Genomic DNA, 19,691 nt, shown 5'->3' with positions numbered 1-19,691 from the left:
TCTGCTGTCATTATCTTTTTTTACAGTTGCAATCTTGTCCTACTATTGCCGTTTAGCCTTACTGGTTTCATCCTTTCCTTGTGTCTCCATCCGGAATGTCTGCATTCTGCCATTTGTATGTCCTAGTCTCTTCATGTAGCATCTTGGAGTTCAAGTCAATGCATCATGTTCTTTTATTTCCTCGTCACACCCTGACACCCTCATCTCTGCCACTCCTGCTACTCCCGACTCTTCCTGACTGAGCCGCCTCTATTTGTATCCCACAACCAACTCTGAGGTTACTTTCCCTTTAATGGCTTTACTCCCAATCGATCCCCAGGCCCAGAAACAGAGACATCAAATGCTTTATGGTTTCACAACAGCCATGTAAAGCAGTTCACTATTTATTCTTTTCACTTTTTTTCTTTTAAAATGCATCAAAACATCTTTTATATTTTTATTTTGTATTTTTTCTAAAATAAAAAAAAGTCAGGATATAAAGTAAAACAGCCTGGCCAGCTTGGCTTTTATCTGGGCCATTTTTATTCTTAGATCTTCAACAGCGTAAACCCAGGCGCGGGCGAACGGCTGACCCTGAGATGTTGTTGAACTGCAACTCCCCCTTAGTGTCCTACCGACAGCCGGAATTGTAGATCAACAACAGCTGAAGCCCCATGACTGGTGTAGCCTTTAGCAGCGGCATATCCTGACCCCCTTCAACCCCAGAAGAGCTTGGAACCCGTAGTTGTGCATGCTTTGTTTCCTTCCAGTGCAAATTCACCCGGAGCAGGGAAAAGTGACGTCACAATAACCCTGTCCCTTTAAGTGGAGAGCTGATGTATTTAGTTCTGTTTGCAAAACACATACATGTCCTGTACAGTCATTAATACAAATGAAATATAATAGTGTCACCATCGTTCCCTACTTCTACCAACCTGCCAACAGTTACGTTTTCAGCCTTCTTACCGACACCCACTTATTAAGGTAACAAAACTCACAATAGTGTCTGAATCAGATATTGGGGGGAGTATTGTCCACCTCACAAAGGAACCTCAGAGCTCAACAAGCAGCAATGTAGCAAACACTCTGCTCTAAGCCACGAGACATTTGTTCTGTGAATCTAGTGCTATCTGCCATAAAGCAAGATGGCGCTGGTGTTTTGATGTAGTTAAGTAGCTGTCAGATGTGACACTAGGCAGTCAGATACCTGTGCTAACACTGGGGCATGACAGATGGATGTGGCCCAATACAGGAGCCTTATGGCCCCAGCCAGAATTTTTAATGGTGCCACAGAACATTGGCCGACCCTCTGGACAACTGAAGTGAACAACACCAATGCTATTTCTTCTGTCCCAACAGAAAATAATATATATTTATATATTCCTGCTCTCCAACAAAGGGCATCGCTTTATGTTAATAGGCTCAGCCTCCAAGCAGCTCTACATGGCAGTAGGTTGGGCAGCAACCATTAAAGAGAGTGGGGGTTGGGTGGGCAAGAAGGGGTGCAACTGATTTTGGGGTAGGAGTGGGGGGAATTAGGGACTTAACTATTCATGTCAGGGGCGTGAAAGTGTGTTAGATTTGTAATATCAGCCCCGGCCGTTTACTTTCTGGTTAGGCTGGTGGAACTCCCGCGGGGTGGTGTCCCCAGTAGTAGGTCATATTAATCTCACCTAAGGACAAAACCAAGGGGAGTTGTAAAGATCAGAGAACTTAAAGCAAATTCATTATAAAGCCTTGGGAGGAAGGTGTGTGGGCTCCTCTTTAGGTATTCAAGCAGGTCCCAGTAACTGACAACATCAATGAACCCCAACGAGAGCCACAGCTCATGGTCAACTCATGGCAAGACCCCAGTGCAACGACAACTCCTTCAGTGGAGACGTTTGCATAAAACGCGTCAACCTTCCTATTCCTTCCAGCAAATCCTCACATGCTATTTACATCCCTGCGAGCAATTTCTATACACAAGGAACCTTTATACACAGAGAATTGTATTTAGAACCAGCCTGAGATAAAATCACATCATAACTGGGTGCAATGCCCTTTGTACGGCACTTCATTCACTTATACTAAATGGAGCCTAGTGAAAGGAATGTCTTGAGAGGAACCTCGCCCCTGCCCACTTTGCTTAAGAAATATCACTTAGGCCGGCAGTTGGGGCGGGAGAACTGGCGGGATGAAGATTTCGGCCAAATGCCTTTCAACAAGAAAGATATATTTTGGAAGGAACAGATGGTATTGAAGAGTAATGGCTTGAGTTGAATGGATGTGGGCACCATGTAAGAGAATAATCCGTATAAACACAAGGCAGCCATTGGATAGGGTGGTACCTTTTGAACATTGGCAGCCGTACAGATTCACGTCAGACATGAAAATACAATAGACCAATGGCACAGGTGTCTCGGCCCTTCTGGATACATGACCATCTTAACAATAGATCCTTACCTGGTGACCAGTGGAGAGTCTGACAGTTGCCTTTGTAGAGAGTTTGGCCTCCATTGTTGCTCTCAAGAGAATCCCAGGGGTGACAATGTTCTTACTCACTTCCCATTAAAAGGCAGTGGAAATGTTCCAGGTGGAGTGGCATCCCAGGGGGACTATCCCTTTAATAGTATTCACCATGACAAATAAATGCATCCAACATGGCACCCACTTATTCCATAATCAATACCAAATGACTGATGCAAGGGTATCATCCAGGCCTGGACTGGCAATCTGTGGGTTCTGGCAAATGCCAGAGGGGCTGCTATAAGGTCCCATAGAAAGTCAGTATTTAATGGGCTGGTGAGGGCTGTTTGGGCCTCTATGTGGGCTGATTGGGCCTCTGTGTACCTGAAATGCCAGGGCCTATTTTAATTCTCAGTCCGGACCTGGACTATCATCCAGTCCAACTGCAAATGTATTGTATGTGGGAGTGCATAATATAAGCCCTTAGTCCCTGGAGAAGACATGGATACTTCCCAACATTTGAGGATTTAAAAATGGGACAATTTAGACAATTCCCTTGATCCAGCCTACCACTCCCATATTCAAACCAGTCTCCCTAACTCCCAGTTTGCATTTAGCCTGCCTTCTTTTAAAGTAAACCTTTAAAAAAAAGTGAATGTAAAATTGATGAGGGAGCACTTTTGTCATTTACATCATTATTTATTTTCTTTTGATTCCAAGATATTAAGGGATACATGTACTGTTAATATGAATGAATTTTGTTACAACAGCGCCACCTGCTGGTCAGTTTCCCACCAGTCTGACCACCAAGTAGTCAAGGAAGTTGTCAGGAGAAAGAGGCTGCTCTGATGTTCTTCTGCTTAGGAAAAGAATTAGAAACCTCTCTCACATCTTTCCTAAGCAGAAGAACATCAGAGCAGCCTCTTTCTCCTGACAAGTTCCTTGACTACTTGGTGGTCAGACTGGTGGGAAACTGACCAGCAGGTGGCGCTGTTGTAACAAAATTCATTCATATTAACAGTACATGTATCCCTTAATATCTTGGAATCAAAGCAAGATAAAACATGAATGTACATTACAAAAGTGCTCAGAATAGCCCCCTCATCAATTTTACTTTCGCTTATTTTAAAGTTTTACTTATCCTTTAAGTTTTAGAAACGTTGTATCTTTTTCTGGCTGTTCAGTGCAGGAGATCAAAGAGAAAGTCGGGACATTTCAGTAACAACATGCCCATTGAGCTGTCAAAATCGAGACTGTCCCTGGTATGCATTAACCCAATAACGATTCAGAAATAACGTACGAAAGGAGCCTTTTCGTATTCATTTGCTTTAATGTTTTAATAAAGAGTTCCACCCTAAGGCTATAAAATCCTTCCACACGGGCAATGCCGATTGGTAACTCCATGCTACATACGCCTGTTCCTTCCTCCATAGCCTACGTAGTATCACCCCTTACGATGTATTGCATGGACAAAAAGATATGACTTTGCTTCACACGGGTGACAAAAAAAAATAAAAAATAAATAAAGATTCTCTTGGGCTGCGTCGCCTGGTTTGTGCAACGTATGTGTGTGCGAGGTTTCCGACGGTCGGGCAACATCTTGGCTTATTCAGTCAAGCAAGAGAAATGATTCCATATAGGCATGCTTTTTTTTTTTATCTATGAGGTTTTTAAGCCCTGAGTTTTTATTTTTATTTTATTTATTTTTTTTGTAATTTTTTTCCCCTCCCAAACGTTCAAGGCCTAACACATAGTGCAAAACACCGGCATCAAATTCGGTAAAAAAAAAAAAATGCTATAGTTGCACTATTTTTTGTGCCTTTTTTTCAAAAATAAAAGCAAATTTTTTTTGCATTCCAGTTATAAATTCTACATCCGCGTGGCACCGAATGACGGCATGTGGTGCGTGTGTGTGCATTGCTCATGCGTGTGTCACGGCTCGGCTATGATGCAGGGAGATGACGTCACAATTACTAATGCTGTAAAGAAAATCTGCCCGGGGATATGGTGTCTAGTGCAGCCGAGAGAAAGAAATGGGAACAATCATTGGCACAAACACGTCTCACTGAACATCTATTTCCGTATGAACCTACGGATGATCACAGCCAAAAAGTTTGCTTTGTATCTCTCATGCTCTTAATGGAAACCGGAAACAGAAATAAATCTCAGCTCACCACTCGGGAAGAGATTGCAATTCATCCTCCTTTATCCCCCACTTTGTTTTTTTTGTTGTTGCTTTTTTTTTTTTTTTAATTCAATATATGTATATATATATAGATATATTTAACAATTTTTTTTTTGCCATTTATAATATTCATGCATCCGCCACACTCCGAATCTAACTTTTTTTTTTTTTTTTAAACAAATTCGGAAAAAAAAAGCAAAAATATCTCGTGTTTGGGACTTTCAAGCAAAAATTAGATGTGGAATCAAATGCTGCTTTTTTTTTGGTTTTTTTTTCTTCAACTTTTTTGTCTTTTTTTTTTTGCAGGTTTTTTATTTTTTCTTTAATTCTCATTTCCGCAGGCAATATTAACAAATCTCGTGTGTGTGTGTGAGTGTGTGCATCTGCGTGCTCTCTCTTCATGGCATTAACCGGCACACTACATTAAATCCAATTTTTTGGATGATAAAACTCATCAATACAAATCAAAAAAAAAAAAATTAAATAATACCATTTTTTTGTACATTTTTTCCAAAAGTTCTCTGTAGCTTTTATAAACTCTCCGACTTCGATGTGTCGTTGTTTTTTTTCCCTTCTAGTTGGAAAGTTCAACCAGTGGAGATCGTTCATTGGGGAGGTGCTTAGGGTTCGGGGATCAAATTTGGTGGTAAACTTGTTGCTTAATCCTCCTGAGTATCATCTACTCCCTTTCAAACACAGATGCCCTCCCAAAATATACTGTATTACAAAACGCATGCTGTGAGGTCGCCATTCCGTTTTTCAAAATATGGAAGGATCCAACAGAGTGATTTCCATTTATTTGTTTTCTTGGAGATTTAAAGTGTGTGTATCAGGGGGTGGGTCGTATACGTCTCGCCCCAGTCTCACTCACTTGCAGATGAGTCTTTGATTTCCCTGCTTAGATTTAAGTTCTTTAATATATAATTTTTAGCACCAGTCATCCTCCTCACTCTCACTGTAACGTTCATGACGTGATTTTGTGGATCGCGGGGTCCCATGAGAGTAACCATTGGGCAACCTGCGCCCACGAGGTGAGAGAGGGTGTATCCCCCCAGACTCGGGAGTCCTGGAGGAGCGCTGATCGTAGGGGTGAGGACCCTCATAGGAGGAATCTCGATAAGGGCCACTGTGTCTGCATCCAGCGCGGGGGACTTCCGTGCAGTGTCCTCTTGTATGACGATGGGATCGGGGAGAATCATTGTTAAAAGACCGTCTTTCGTTGCTGCTTGGACGGTTCTCAGTCTGGGGATATCTCCGTTGGGTAGGGGTGGTCATTCTGCACAAGGACTGCTGCTGGGGAGAACAAACACTGGCAGGCCGACGGACCACCGGAGAATATGTAACTCGTGGCCTGGGAGTTGTTGGCAGCTGGGGCAACTGTCGCCTTCCTCTGCGGGGTGTGCTGGCCCCAGAGGTTGAGGGCACGGGGCTGCCATCCACTGAACTACTGCCCTACACAAAAATCCAAACAAAATGGGAATTCAAGAGCGAGAGAAAACACGAGAAGGAGACACGCGAGGAAAGTGGGATAAAAGACACAATAGGGAATAGAGAAGTGTGAAAATATTTTAGAGTAGGTATAGGGACAGAGAAGAACAATATGGAGGCAGATTTCCATAGAGGGCCATGGTTGAGATAATAATATGGTGGGTTTGTAGATGATAAAAAGGGACAATAGACAAGAGAATAGTATGAGTGAAGTGTGAAAAGAGTTTAGAGTAGGTATAAGGACAGAGAACAGCAATATTGAGGCAAATTTCAGTAGAAGACCAAGGTTGGGATAATAATATGGGGGGATTTGTTGATGTGAAAAAAGGGGCAATAGACAAGAGAATTGTATGAGTGACGTGTGAAAAGAGTTTAGAGTAGGTATAGGGACAGATAAGAGCAATATGGAGGCAGATTTCAGTACAAGGCCAAGGATGAGATAATAATATGGGGGGATTTGTTGATGATAAAAAGGGGCAATAGACAAGAGAATTGTATGAGTGAAGTGTGAAAAGAAAGTGAAGTATGAAAGGATGAGCAGAAAATGACAAGCCATGGAAGGAACATGAAGAGAGCAGAAGGTTCATAAATAAGGACAGGGATAAGTCATACGGGGCATTTGAGTAAAAGGGAGCAGAAAACCACAATAATGGAAAGTCGATGAAGAAGAAAGGATAGAAAAACCCAGATAGAGATAAAGAGGAGGAGAAGAAAATCACCCTCACACAAATACAAATGGGGGGTTCATGATGGAGGAAAGAGGAGAGAGGAAGATTTCCACAGCAACAAGGAAGTTAAAAAAAATAAATAAATAAAAAGAAAGGAAAAAGTGGAAGAGAGATGGATTTTCTGTAAGTTTTTGTGCAGGAACAAAGCAGACTGAGCAAAATAAGCAGGGGGTCAGAGTGAGAAGATCCAACCAAAGCAGGGGGAGGCAACTGAAAGAGAGAGAGAAAGCCCCTCTCCCACCGCACAACCCTCTTCTCCTCCATTCAACCTCCCAATCCAGATACCCTATTGGATATGAGCAGCAGGGGGAGGGGTATGGCAATATGGCAGGCTGATACCCCAGCAAGCAGAGCGGAAGTGGCAACATGGAATGAGGGGGTGTCACACTGGCACCCTCCCAACCAAAGGTACATTCCACAAATGGAAAGAGATAGGGGTAGAATAGAAGGCATTATTATGTATAGAGAGATGTACCAACAAGGTGTATTTCTTCTATATGAATTGACATATTTGTGGGCTTATTCCACTCTTGGCTAGACATCTCAGCAACCATTTGCCATGAATCCTGCCACAAGGTTTCCACTTGTTATATCACTGTCTCCTGTAAATTGGGGACACCCTTGTGTCCTGCTCTTATGGATTCTGCCTCTGGACATAAGGACCCACCTGTCTGTGCGGAGCGTAATCTCGCCCTGTGCTGGGTGAGCGAGAGCTTTGCCTTCCGTACTCTAATCTTTCCCGTTCAGCGCTGGGATGGTGATGATGGTGATGATGATGGTGGTGGTGGTGATGGTGGTGCTTCCGATCTCGAGTGCGTCCACGCTCTTCGGTGGGGAGATCACATGACTGTGTTGTGGTGCTGAGCTCTGTACCCAGTCCTGTAGGAGAGAAATCTGCATAAGGGCTTTGTATTGAAAGAACAGCTTAGCTTGGGAAATAATAGCTTAATGTTTTCATATATACTGTATATACATATATATATATATATATATATCATATCCATAGAACAAAAGTGCTTAGAATAGCACTCTCATCAATTTTACATTCACTTGTTTTAAAAGTTTACTTATCCTTTAATAGCTGTTCTTCTCTATTAACTTTGAAGCAGGATGTAATTTCCCTGTTTAAATACTGTCAAAATGTGTATTTTCACCCACAAATACCATTGTAAACATATTTCTTGGGAAAGCCCCAGGATCCAAAGATTCTGTCATGAACTCTTATTTGGAAACCAAATTTAGAAATTTCCCTGGTACTCACCCCAACGTTAACACTTTTACATGTCTTACCACCAGACTTGAATAACGGGAAAGCCCCTTCCTCATCAGCTTTTCATTGCGGTTACAACCCTCGTAGCACTTCTTTGGAAATCCACCACTATCCCCACTTTTGTGCATTTTCTTAAAGGAGAACTAAACCTAAAAATGTGGCTAAAAATGCCATATTTTATATAGTGAACTTATTGCACGAGGCTAAAGTTTGAGCTTGTCAATAGCAGCAATGATCCAGGACTTCAAACTTGTCACAGGGGGTCACCATCTTGGAAAGTGTCTGTGACACTCACATGCTCAGTGGGCTCTGATTGGCTGTTGAGAAGCTAAGCTTAGGGCTCGTCACTAATTATCCAGCAGAAAATGAGCTTCCCTGGCTGTAATATAAGCTGATGCTACAGGTTTGCTGATTATTAAATTCTGATGCTAATTGCACTGGTTTCTGTGCTGCCATGTAGTAATTATGTGTATTAATTACTAATCAGCCTTATATTGTGACATTTCTATTCTATGTGTACTGTATAGTGTGAGTGGGCCCCTAAGCTCAGTAAGTGACAGCAGCACAGAGCATGTGAATCAGCAGAAAAGAAGATGGGGAGCTACTGGGGCATCTTTGGAGACACAGATCTTTACTGCTAAAGGGCTGTGATTGCCTTGGGCTGGTACAGAAGCACAAAACATCATGTACAACATTTCTAGCTACTTCTTTAGTTAGGCTTTGGTTCTCCTTTAAGAATTTGGAAAAAATACACTATTGGAAGAGGGCCTTGACACTGATATTCTACATAGATCCTTGAATACCCTACTTTGTGGATGGTTTGGTGTAGAGCTGAATTTCTGGAGCTCTGTCGGCTGTTATCTCAGCCTCTGGGAACCCTCCTCCCTCATTTAGGATTCACATTATTATTTTTATTATTATTATTATTAACATGTATTTTTATATTCCACAGTGCTGTACAACTGTCACCCAGCAGAAAGCCAGGTGGAAATGCCAGTTATTTTACCTCCAGAGCCTCACTCTCTATTAACACTCCCTATCAATAAAAATTATGATGTTCAACTACAAACAACTGGACCATAACAACGGGGATATAGGCAGTGGTGTAACTAGAGTGTGCTGGGCCCCCCTGCAAAAAGGCAGGGCCCCGGCACACTCCTATCCCCATCCTCCCGCCCACTTCCCATTCTGCCCATGACCCACCCTGACTCCGCCCATGACCCACCCTGACTCCGCCCACTGTCTGCACCAACTCCACGCAAGGTCCACCCGAGCGGCTGACAAGGAAGGGGTTTTCTAATTAGCTATAGAGGAATCAGACCCCACAGTCCAGGCTCCCCTGTTCCTTGGGCCCCATAAAATAAGTTGCCAATTCAGTCTGAATGGGCCAAGCCAATAACCCTACATGTTTCAGAAGAAAGAATAAAACGAAGATGACTTGTGAGACGTTCATTCACCACTGACCTGACTCCAGATCCACATATCGGGTGAGTGATCTATCAGATGCCCGATGTCCCCTCTCCCTCCTGCGTTGGTGTCCATGGCGAGATCCTTCCTCAGGCGTTACCCTCTCTAATGAATAATCGTCCAATCTGATGCCTTTGGATTGAGAGTGACCAAGCATAGAGGCGGAACGTTTCATAGGACTACCGTCCGTAATAGTCTGGTAAAAGAATAGCAATAAAAAAATATTTTAAAAAATTCAGGAACCTTCAGAGTTCAGATTTATCTTAATCAATAACCTGTCGGACATTAACATGCTTATTCATTGGCAGATACTGGCTGCTAATCTGGCCACTCTTGAACAAGTCAGCAGCCTAATTACTGACTTTATGGAACAGTAACACCAAAAAATTAAAGTGTTTTAGAGTAATGAAAATATAATATACTCTTGTGCTGCACAGGTTCAAACAGTGTGTACAGATAAGTACTACTGTGCCGCCCATTGGGCTTTTATAGCTCTTTATATATATTTTGATAGCCCAATTATATTACTTAGTTACTTCATTCAGAGCCTCTAGCTTTAAATTTGCTAGCCAATACCTCACTACCACTGATTCAAGGGAGTCATGTGATCATAGGGCAGCCGTTTTTCCCTTCACAGTGGCAGCCATTCATACCTGTTCAGCTTAGGGTGAGAAGGTATTCTGTTTTTACCTCGAGGATACAGTTTCTTTTGGATTACAATTGCTTGCAACAATTCTACAATTAAAGCCAAGGAATTAAAGCTCATCTAATGCTGTGTTCTTGTGAGTAAGCTACTGTCAAATGTAAGTTCATCCATTTCTACAATTTACTGGAGGCAGAATAGTAAAAACAGAACCTTGCACCCTTTGCTAGTGAAGACAAAGGCTTGCACCCTGTACTAGTAAAGATAGCAAGATTGAGACTTGTTTCTTGTTATACAACAAGCCTGCTCACAGGATTGAATCAAGAATTGCTTAAGTCTGCTTATGCTTTGCTAACGTGGGACTGTTAAAAATCAAATGCCTATGTCTGTTGACAGCTGTTGCCAGCCTGCTATTTAATCTTGCTAAACTAAACTGTGGTTAACTGGATCTTTTCATCCCTACAATATCTTCAGAGACAGATATAATTTCTCTACTTGTCATAAATCCGTGGATTTCATTATCTATAGAAGTTTATATTGTTTTGACTTTTCAAAGCTTAAGGATTACAGTTTATTTGCTCTTATTGAGAGGATCAAGTTACAAACTTATACTGGACTCTTTTTGCCTGCAAGGTGGTAATAATTTTCATCACACCCAGCTTTCTGTCAAATATATATAATGTCTTTACAAGGATTTGAATGTTCAAGTAATGCAAATATTCAAGAAATGGCATCTGCAAAAGAATTAAATCAAATGTCTGTTATGCCAAAGCGTGCAACCAAACCTTCCCAAAAGGTGATAGAAAACTATGAGACCGAAAAATATCTTATTTTAGGGAAGCTGGATGATATTTGGAAGAAGAATGTTCATTGTATGTCACTTTTTAATGCCAATTCTGATAATTCCAGTGAGCTGAATGATGTTCTAAAACGTTTAAGAAATGCCTTTGACTGTTTTCAAACACTGTCTGAGAGATATCTTGCATTTTTAAACAGATCAGGTATTAAAGGTTTATCTGAGGAGAAGAATAGAATTTATCTCATTAAAGAGCAACGGTGTAACACTGTTCTTGAGGTAATAATGAAGATTGAACATAGGATTGCGGATTTACATGAAGTTAGATCACATAGGAGTGTATCTTCAAAACACACATCCAGGTCCTCTAAATCTTCCAGATCCGCCTATTCACACCATTCCACAGTCAGTGACAGGCTTATTAAAGCACGTGCAGATGCGGAAGTAGCAAAATTATTATCAAAGTTCTCTGTAAAAGAGGCTATGCTTAAAGCTTCTCAAACACAAATGCAAGCAGAAAGAGATGAGGCTGCAGCTTTAGCAAGGCTGAGGGTGTATGAGGAGGCTGTAAAAGGACAAAGTGGGGAGGAACCAATAAGTATTGCTGCTTCACTTGCCTCAGAGGACCCACTGAAGCGTACTAGAGACTATCTTGCAAGTCTCAGCAGTAGGCAAGCAGTAGACAATGCCTCAGAGGAGCATGAATTTACACATAAAGTTCAGGAGCAGTCCCAACAAGAAGCATACATTTTGTCCAGTAACAAAGGTCAAATTACTGCGGATACAAATATTAATGCTAGAAGCCTCTACAGTGCTCAATCCATGCAGCTACAGATGGGTGCACTACAACAGGTTGGCATCACAAGTTTGGATACACCGCATGACACAAAGGCCTTTTCCCTGGGACAAACACTTCTAAGTGATATGGCTCCCTCGCAGAGACAAGCGAGAACAACACTCATTGAACCTCCTCCAGGACTGAACACCTTTGCACCTCCATACATTCCTGCAACCTCAAGTGTAACAAATACAGATACCAGGCTAGAACACGCTCCTCAGATCATTAAGACGGAAAGGTCAGAGATGTCTGAATTTGCCAAGTATATGATCCGACGTGAGCTTATAAGCTCTGGTCTTACAAACTTTGATGATTATCCTGAAAACTACAGATCTTGGAAGTCAACTTTCAAAACAACAATAGAGGATTTGGGAATCTCTGCAAAAGAAGAACTTGACCTACTGGTAAAATGGTTAGGCTCAGAGTCTTCTAAACATGTTGTTCAGATCAGAAGAGTGCATGTGCACAATTCTACAGCAGCTCTCAGTGCTGCTTGGGAAATTTTAGAGCAGACATATGGCAGCTCAGAAGTTATAGAAAATGCCCTGTTCAAGAGAATACAGGATTTCCCAAAAATCTCCAACAGGGAAAATCTTAAATTTCAAGAACTGAGTTATCTTCTTCAGGAATTACAACTTGCTAAAGAAGACCCTTGCTTACCAGGCCTCAGTTATCTTGATACTGCACATGGAGTTAATCCAGTGGTTGAGAAACTGCCTTTCAACCTTCAAGATAAGTGGACATTTTTAGGTTCAAAATACAAACAGGAGCACCATGTCTCCTTTCCACCTTTCTCTTACTTCTGTAAGTTCATCAAGGATATAGCCAGAGCCAAGAATGACCCAAGCTTCATATACACTGACTCAAGAGTACCTACGTCTCCTTCTTCTAAGTCACAGAAGCCAGATTCCAGGTACAAAGAGAAAACTGGGCCAGTATTTGTTCAGAAAACAGATGTTATTCAAAGAGAAAAGGTTGAGAATCCAGACAGACAATGTCCTCTTCATAAAAAACCTCATGCTCTTAAGAAGTGTAGAGGATTCAGGGACAAAACCCTCAAGGAACGCAAAGAGCTTCTTCAAAAATATGGCATTTGCTACAGGTGCTGTGCATCAACAGAACACTTTGCTAAAGAGTGTAAGGCTGTCATCAAATGTTCAGAGTGTGAAAGTATTAAGCATGTTTCTGCCCTTCATCCAGAGCCTCTCAGTCCTTCGTCTGGGCAACAGATAACCCCTGCAGCAGAGAATGGCGGGGAGGACGCAGTGTTAACCACTACATCTCCCATGGTTTCTTCTACATGCACACAAGTTTGTGGAGATCGCCTTCATAGCAAGTCATGTGCCAAAATATGTCTTGTTAATGTGCATCCTAAAGGGCATCCTGAGAAAACTGTGAGAATGTACGCTATCTTGGATGATCAAAGCAATCGATCACTAGCTAGATCTGAATTCTTTGAACTGTTCAATATTAATGGGAAAACTGAACCCTACACACTTGGAACATGTGCTGGTGTAACAGAATCAATCGGAAGAAGAGCAAATGGCTTCATAATAGCATCACTTTACAACACTTTGAAGTTACCACTGCCAACTTTGATAGAGTGTAATCAATTACCAAACAATAGAGATGAGATTCCAACACGTGAAGCTGCAAGTCTTCATCCCCACCTGATGCACATAGCTGACCAGATACCAGCAGTAGACAAAAATGCAAACATACTACTTCTTCTGGGCAGAGACATCTTGCGGGTCCACAAGGTTCGTCAGTATTGCAATGGTCCTGGAAATGCCCCTTATGCCCAGAGACTCGATCTTGGATGGGTGATAGTTGGAAAAGTGTGCATTAGTAAGGTACACCCACCAGATAGAATCAGTACATGGAAGACTAACGTGCTAGAGAATGGTCGCACTTCTTTTTTCAAGCCATGTAAAAATCATTATTATGTGAAGGAAAAACCTAAAACTGGCTTTGAGTCATCCCTCTTCACTCAGGAACAGTTAATGTCCTCAACGTATTTCGATGACCAGCTTGAAAACACAATATTCCAAGTTACAGTGGATGACAACAAACCAGCTCCATCTATCGAAGATAAAGAGTTTATTAAGATAATGGACAAAGAATTCTTTAGAGATGATTCTAACAGCTGGGTAGCTCCTCTACCATTCCGTGTCCCAAGACAAAGGTTGCCAAACAATCGAGAACAAGCACTCTTGAGATTTGTTTCACTACAACGTTCCCTGAAGAAAAATCCAGAGATGAGAGAACATTTTGTGAATTTTATGAAAAAGATCTTTGACAATCTTTACAGAAAACAATGGAAAAGTGTTCAGCATCTTGCCGATTATTTTTGGAACAGATGGAGGAAGGAATACCTCTCTACTTTACAAGACCGCAGGAAATGGCAGAAAGACCAACCAAATTTAAATATAGGAGATCTAGTTCTTCTAAAAGACGAGCAAAGTCATCGCAATGAATGGCCAATGGGACTAATAAACGATGTATTTCCCAGTTATGATAAAAAGGTACGCAAGGTTGAAGTAAAGACTGTTAAAAACGGAACGGCAAAGACTTTCACCAGACCTATCACAGAAGTAATACTTTTGCTGCCCAATAAGGACAACTCAAGGTCAACTCATGGGAATATCAAAGAAGGCATGAATGACAAGGGATAGTGACTGTTTATCAAGTATTCCCTTTATGGATTGTTGTTGCATGTTCTCTCTTTTTTCTTTCCCTTTCAGGCTCCTGTGGAAGATGCAGAATTGAACTATTTTTTGTTTTATTGGTTCTTAGATGTACATACATATTTATGTTGATATATCTAAAAGTTTAATTAGATATATAATTTTTTAATAATAGTGGTATTTACAGATACCAAGCGGGGAGTGTGCCGCCCATTGGGCTTTTATAGCTCTTTATATATATTTTGATAGCCCAATTATATTACTTAGTTACTTCATTCAGAGCCTCTAGCTTTAAATTTGCTAGCCAATACCTCACTACCACTGATTCAAGGGAGTCATGTGATCATAGGGCAGCCGTTTTTCCCTTCACAGTGGCAGCCATTCATACCTGTTCAGCTTAGGGTGAGAAGGTATTCTGTTTTTACCTCGAGGATACAGTTTCTTTTGGATTACAATTGCTTGCAACAATTCTACAATTAAAGCCAAGGAATTAAAGCTCATCTAATGCTGTGTTCTTGTGAGTAAGCTACTGTCAAATGTAAGTTCATCCATTTCTACAATTTACTGGAGGCAGAATAACTACTATAGTTTATATAAACAAGCTGCTGTGTAGCCATGGGGGCAGCCATTCAAGCACAGGATACACAGTAGATAACAGATAAGTACTACTATAGTTTATATAAACAAGCTGCTGTGTAGCCATGGGGGCAGCCATTCAAGCACAGGATACACAGTAGATAACAGATAAGTACTACTATAGTTTATATAAACAAGCTGCTGTGTAGCCATGGGGGCAGCCATTCAAGCACAGGATACACAGTAGATAACAGATAAGTACTACTATAGTTTATATAAACAAGCTGCTGTGTAGCCATGGGGGCAGCCATTCAAGCACAGGATACACAGTAGATAACAGAAAAGTACTACTATAGTTTATATAAACAAGCTGCTATGTAGCCATGGGGGCAGCCATTCAAGCACAGGATACACAGTAGATAACAGATAAGTACTACTATAGTTTATATAAACAAGCTGCTGTGTAGCCATGGAGGCAGCTATTCAAAGCTGAAAAAGGAGAAAAGGCACAGGATACATAGCAGATTAGCTCTTTAGTTTACAATGGGATTCTTCAGAACTTATCTGTTATCTACTGTGTATCCTGTGCTTGAATGGCTGCCCCCATGGCTACACAGCAGCTTGTTTATATAAACTATAGTAGTACTTATCTGTTATCTACTGTGTATCCTGTGCTTGAATGGCTGTCCCCATGGCTACACAGCAGCTTGTTTATATAAACTATAGTAGTACTTATCTGTTATCTACTGTGTATCCTGTGCTTGAATGGTTTTGGTCAACACTACATTATATTGTCATTTCTATAAAACACTTTAATTTTTTGGTGTTACTGTTCCTTTAACACCCTTTCCCTTTATATTATATATATATATTCTTGCGCATACTAGAGAAGGCCGGCACTATACTACACTACTGGAATAGCAGTTTAGTGAAAAAACCACCCCTTTATGACTCTACTAAACTGGTGCATTCATCACCCACTGTATGTTCCACTCCTTTCACGCATGAAGGAAATCACATTTACAATAGTCATACATGGAAATTAGAGCAAGAGAGAGAGAAGAGGAAACCAGACACAGAAAGTTAGAGGGAGACAAAAGAGAAGTGAGACAGGATTGAGAGATAGCGGAAAGAGAGACACAGTGTGAAGAGACAGTAGAGGAGTTACATACACTGAGATTACTCCCTCTGGTTCGCGTTTTCCTTCGCTGCTACAGCAATGACGAGAGACAGAGGGGAAACAAAAGGGAGAGGTCCCGGCCAACAACAGAAGCAACAGCAAAGGGAGAGAGAGACAACAGGACAAAAAGAGCAGGGGAAGGGGGCAGAGAGAAAAGACAGGTTAACACAGTTACACCAAAACAGTTTTAAATAAACACTGTCCTCCTTATCAGAGTTTTGTGGGGGTTTGAAATGTAAACAATATGGTGACCATGAGAAAAAAGTGCATTACTCAAAGACAAGGACCATGGAAAAATCAACCTAGCACAGGCCTCATTCAAACACAAGCACAATCCCTAAGGGCAGAGACACACGCTGCTACTGTATTTCGGGAGATTAGTCGCCCAGCGACAAATCAATTCTTCTTCGGCCGACTTCAAGTGCCTTCCCGCCGGCACTCGGATCACTTCGGCTTTCCGAAGTTGCCCGAAGTTTCCTACAGAGGCAACCTCGGAAAACGAAGTTTTCTGAGTGCCGTCTAGCCAATGATTTACATTCTAGCTGGCGGGAAGGCAGCTCTGGGAGATTAGTCGCCCGAAAAAGAAGCGATTTGTCGCTGGGCGACTAATCTCCCGAAATAGCAGCGTGTGTCTCTGCTCTAAACAATGATAAGGTTACACATAACAGAGAGAGAAAGAGCAGCAATGCATGTGGGGTAAATATAAAGCAGGGAGGTTGGGCAACCGTTCTGAACGGCAGAAAGAGAACGGAAAACATAAGGAAAGAAGTGGGCCGTGCCTGGACCAGGAACCCTGCAGAACACATGTGGAAAGTGAAGAATGTAGTACATGCTACATAGAATTTGGGATGAGCAATGCACCTTTTTATTATTATTACTTGAACCTTTTTGTAATAATGGGTAACGCTCATGAATTTCTCTGTTTTTCTTTAATATATCCTATATTTATCTAAGCACCTACCTGAGCTCATGCTGATGGTGGACAATAATCAATATAACTTGCCCTTACATTAACACGGATAAAGTTTACCAAGCATTGATTGAATTTAGGGATGCACCAAATCCAGGATTCGGCCAGGATTTGGCCTTTTTCAGCAAGAGTCGGATTCGGCCGAATCCTTCTGCCCGGCCGAACCGAATCCGAATTTGCATATGTCTTTTTTGTCACAAAACAAGGATGTAAAAAATTTTTCACCTTCCCACCCCTACTTTGCATATGCAAATCTTTCGCGAAGGATTCGGGGGTTCAGCCGAATCCAAAATAGTGGATTTGATGCATCCCTAATTGAATTTAAGCTATATGGATCTGGGCATGGACTGAATGTAAAAATATTCAACACATTTCTTGGATGTGCATTAGGGCCAAAGAGTGCTCCAACAAATGTTTCCTAGTATCTTGTTTAATAAAAGGATAAGTCAACCTTTAAAATAAGTGAAGTTAAAATTGATGATGGTGCTATTCTAAGCATTATTGTAATTTACATTCATTATTTATTTTTTTTGGATTCCAAGATATTAAGAGATACATGTACTGTTAATATGAATGAATTTTGTTACAACAGCGCCATCTGCTGGTCAGTTTCCCACCAGTCTGACCACCAAGTAGTCAAGGAAGTTGTCAGGAGAAAGAAAGAGGCTGCTCTGATGTTCTTCTGCTTTGGAAAAGAATTATAAACCTTTCTCACATCTTTCCTAAGCAGAAGAACATCAGAGCAGCCTCTTTCTTTCTCCTGACAACTTCCTTGACTACCGTATATACTCGAGTATAAGCCGACCCGAGTATAAGCCGAGGTACCTAATTTTACCTACGAAAACTGGGAAAACTTATTGACTCTAGTATAAGCCTAGACACAACTACAGCCCTGTCTCCCAGCAGCACACATTCTGCCAAAGCGACCCCCCAGCGATCAACCGGACTTCTTTGCAAAGTTGATGGTGACAGAGAATTGCCAAACGGATTACTGTGTGCATTGTCCCACTGTCCCACTACCATGTGCAGAGGGTGCTGTTTGATATTGCCATCACTGTTAATCTTTCGCATAACCAACAGAGGGCGCTGTGTGATATTGCAGTCACTGTTATTCTTTCATATAACCAACAGATGGCGCTGTGTGATATTGCAGTCACTGTTATTTCTTTCATATAACCAACAGAGGGCATTGTGGGATATTGCAGTCTCTCCCCAAGTGTACTGTTGGTATAGGAATGATTAAAAGTGACTGCAATCTCGGCTACGCGGGTGGGATACCGCTGACCCGAGGATAAGCCGAGGTAGACTTTTTCAGCACATTTTGGATGCTGAAAAACTCGGCTTATACTCGGGTATATACGGTACTTGCTGGTCAGACTGGTGGGAAACTGACCAGCAGGTGGCGCTGTTGTAACAAAATTCATTCATATTAACAGTACATGTATCCTATAATATCTTGGAATAAAAACAAAATAAATAAAGAGTGTACATTGCAAAATTTCTTAGAATAACACAATCATGAATTTTATATTCACTTATTTTAAAAGTTTGCTTATCCTTTAATTGACCACCATTAATTAACCAACCACCTCCAACCCAAAAGGTGGGATATAAATAGACATCATCACTTGATTCTCCTAGGTAATTCAAAAATGCCCTTGCAATGGTTTTCCTTCTCATTCTGATTAAAAATAAATTATTGGGTACTTTTATTGGCAAAGAAGGTGCGTACGGGGAGAAATGGGATCTAGTGGATTACTGTGTTGAATTGCCCTACTGCACACTGGTTGCCATATGCCTTGGCCAACATGTTTCCTTCCTTTGTATTTGTGGCAAACAAGTAATGATCCTTGTCCTGGTGTCTACTTAGTAGGAAGTAGGTCTGCCTCATGACATTCAAATAGTTCTTTAGAGGAAGTTACATAGTGGTCCCAACCCAGGGAACCCCCAGTCCAAGTGTTACCAATTGTTTGGGAAATGTTAAAGAAATTAAATAGGAAGAGACCGACTACTAATAAAGCAGTAGCCAAAGTAATTATAAAATGAACAAAAAAATCTTTATTAGGACATGCATTAGCCTGACGCGTTTCGTGCCTAAATGGGAACTTACTGATATGAGTACAATATGTGCCAATTTAGACACAGAAACGCGTATCCCGGTGGGCAAGTCTGACACTGTATACCTTGCAGGAATCTTAGGATGAAGATTTCATTAGGAAAAATAACTAAATAATGAAAAATAAATAAATAAAAAATAAAAAATGGTATGCAGACAACAGCATTTGCAACAAGCAAGGTATGAAGAGTTTACCTGGTTATCACCCGGAAGCCGCGGCATTGAAGTGGCTCTTCCATGTCCCTCCATGACCAGGTACTGCTCACTGTCTGAGTAACCATCTCGGCCCATGTCACTCATCTCTACGGACTGCTAGACAA

At 41.3% G+C, this 19,691-nt stretch overlaps 1 protein-coding gene across 14 annotated transcripts in view; it reads right to left on the bottom strand.

Annotated features, from left to right (window-relative positions):
• Nucleotides 1–3,737: 3,737 nt before the first annotated feature.
• The window catches only part of cacna1a.S (calcium channel, voltage-dependent, P/Q type, alpha 1A subunit S homeolog), a 179,159-nt gene continuing 163,205 nt past the window's right edge, over nucleotides 3,738–19,691 (bottom strand). For 6 of the 14 annotated variants that reach the window (XM_041588910.1, XM_041588912.1, XM_041588917.1 and 3 more), the window contains 5 exons: nucleotides 19,567–19,683; nucleotides 16,278–16,316; nucleotides 9,563–9,761; nucleotides 7,496–7,707; nucleotides 3,738–6,064 (listed from right to left, as the gene is read on the bottom strand). In XM_041588910.1, coding sequence (XP_041444844.1) covers nucleotides 5,540–6,064; nucleotides 7,496–7,707; nucleotides 9,563–9,761; nucleotides 16,278–16,316; nucleotides 19,567–19,683 — 1,092 coding nt within the window. In that variant the 3' untranslated portion in view covers nucleotides 3,738–5,539. The remainder of the gene's footprint in view (nucleotides 6,065–7,495; nucleotides 7,708–9,562; nucleotides 9,762–16,277; nucleotides 16,317–19,566; nucleotides 19,684–19,691) is intronic. The other 8 variants (XM_041588916.1, XM_041588919.1, XM_041588920.1 and 5 more) reach the window with 6 other exon arrangements.

The sequence above is a fragment of the Xenopus laevis genome, chromosome 3S, assembly GCF_017654675.1.
Source record: "Xenopus laevis strain J_2021 chromosome 3S, Xenopus_laevis_v10.1, whole genome shotgun sequence".
Classification (NCBI taxonomy): Eukaryota; Metazoa; Chordata; class Amphibia; order Anura; family Pipidae; genus Xenopus; species Xenopus laevis.
Note: the sequence above shows the minus strand (reverse complement) of the source record. Positions and strands in the feature narration are given on the sequence as shown.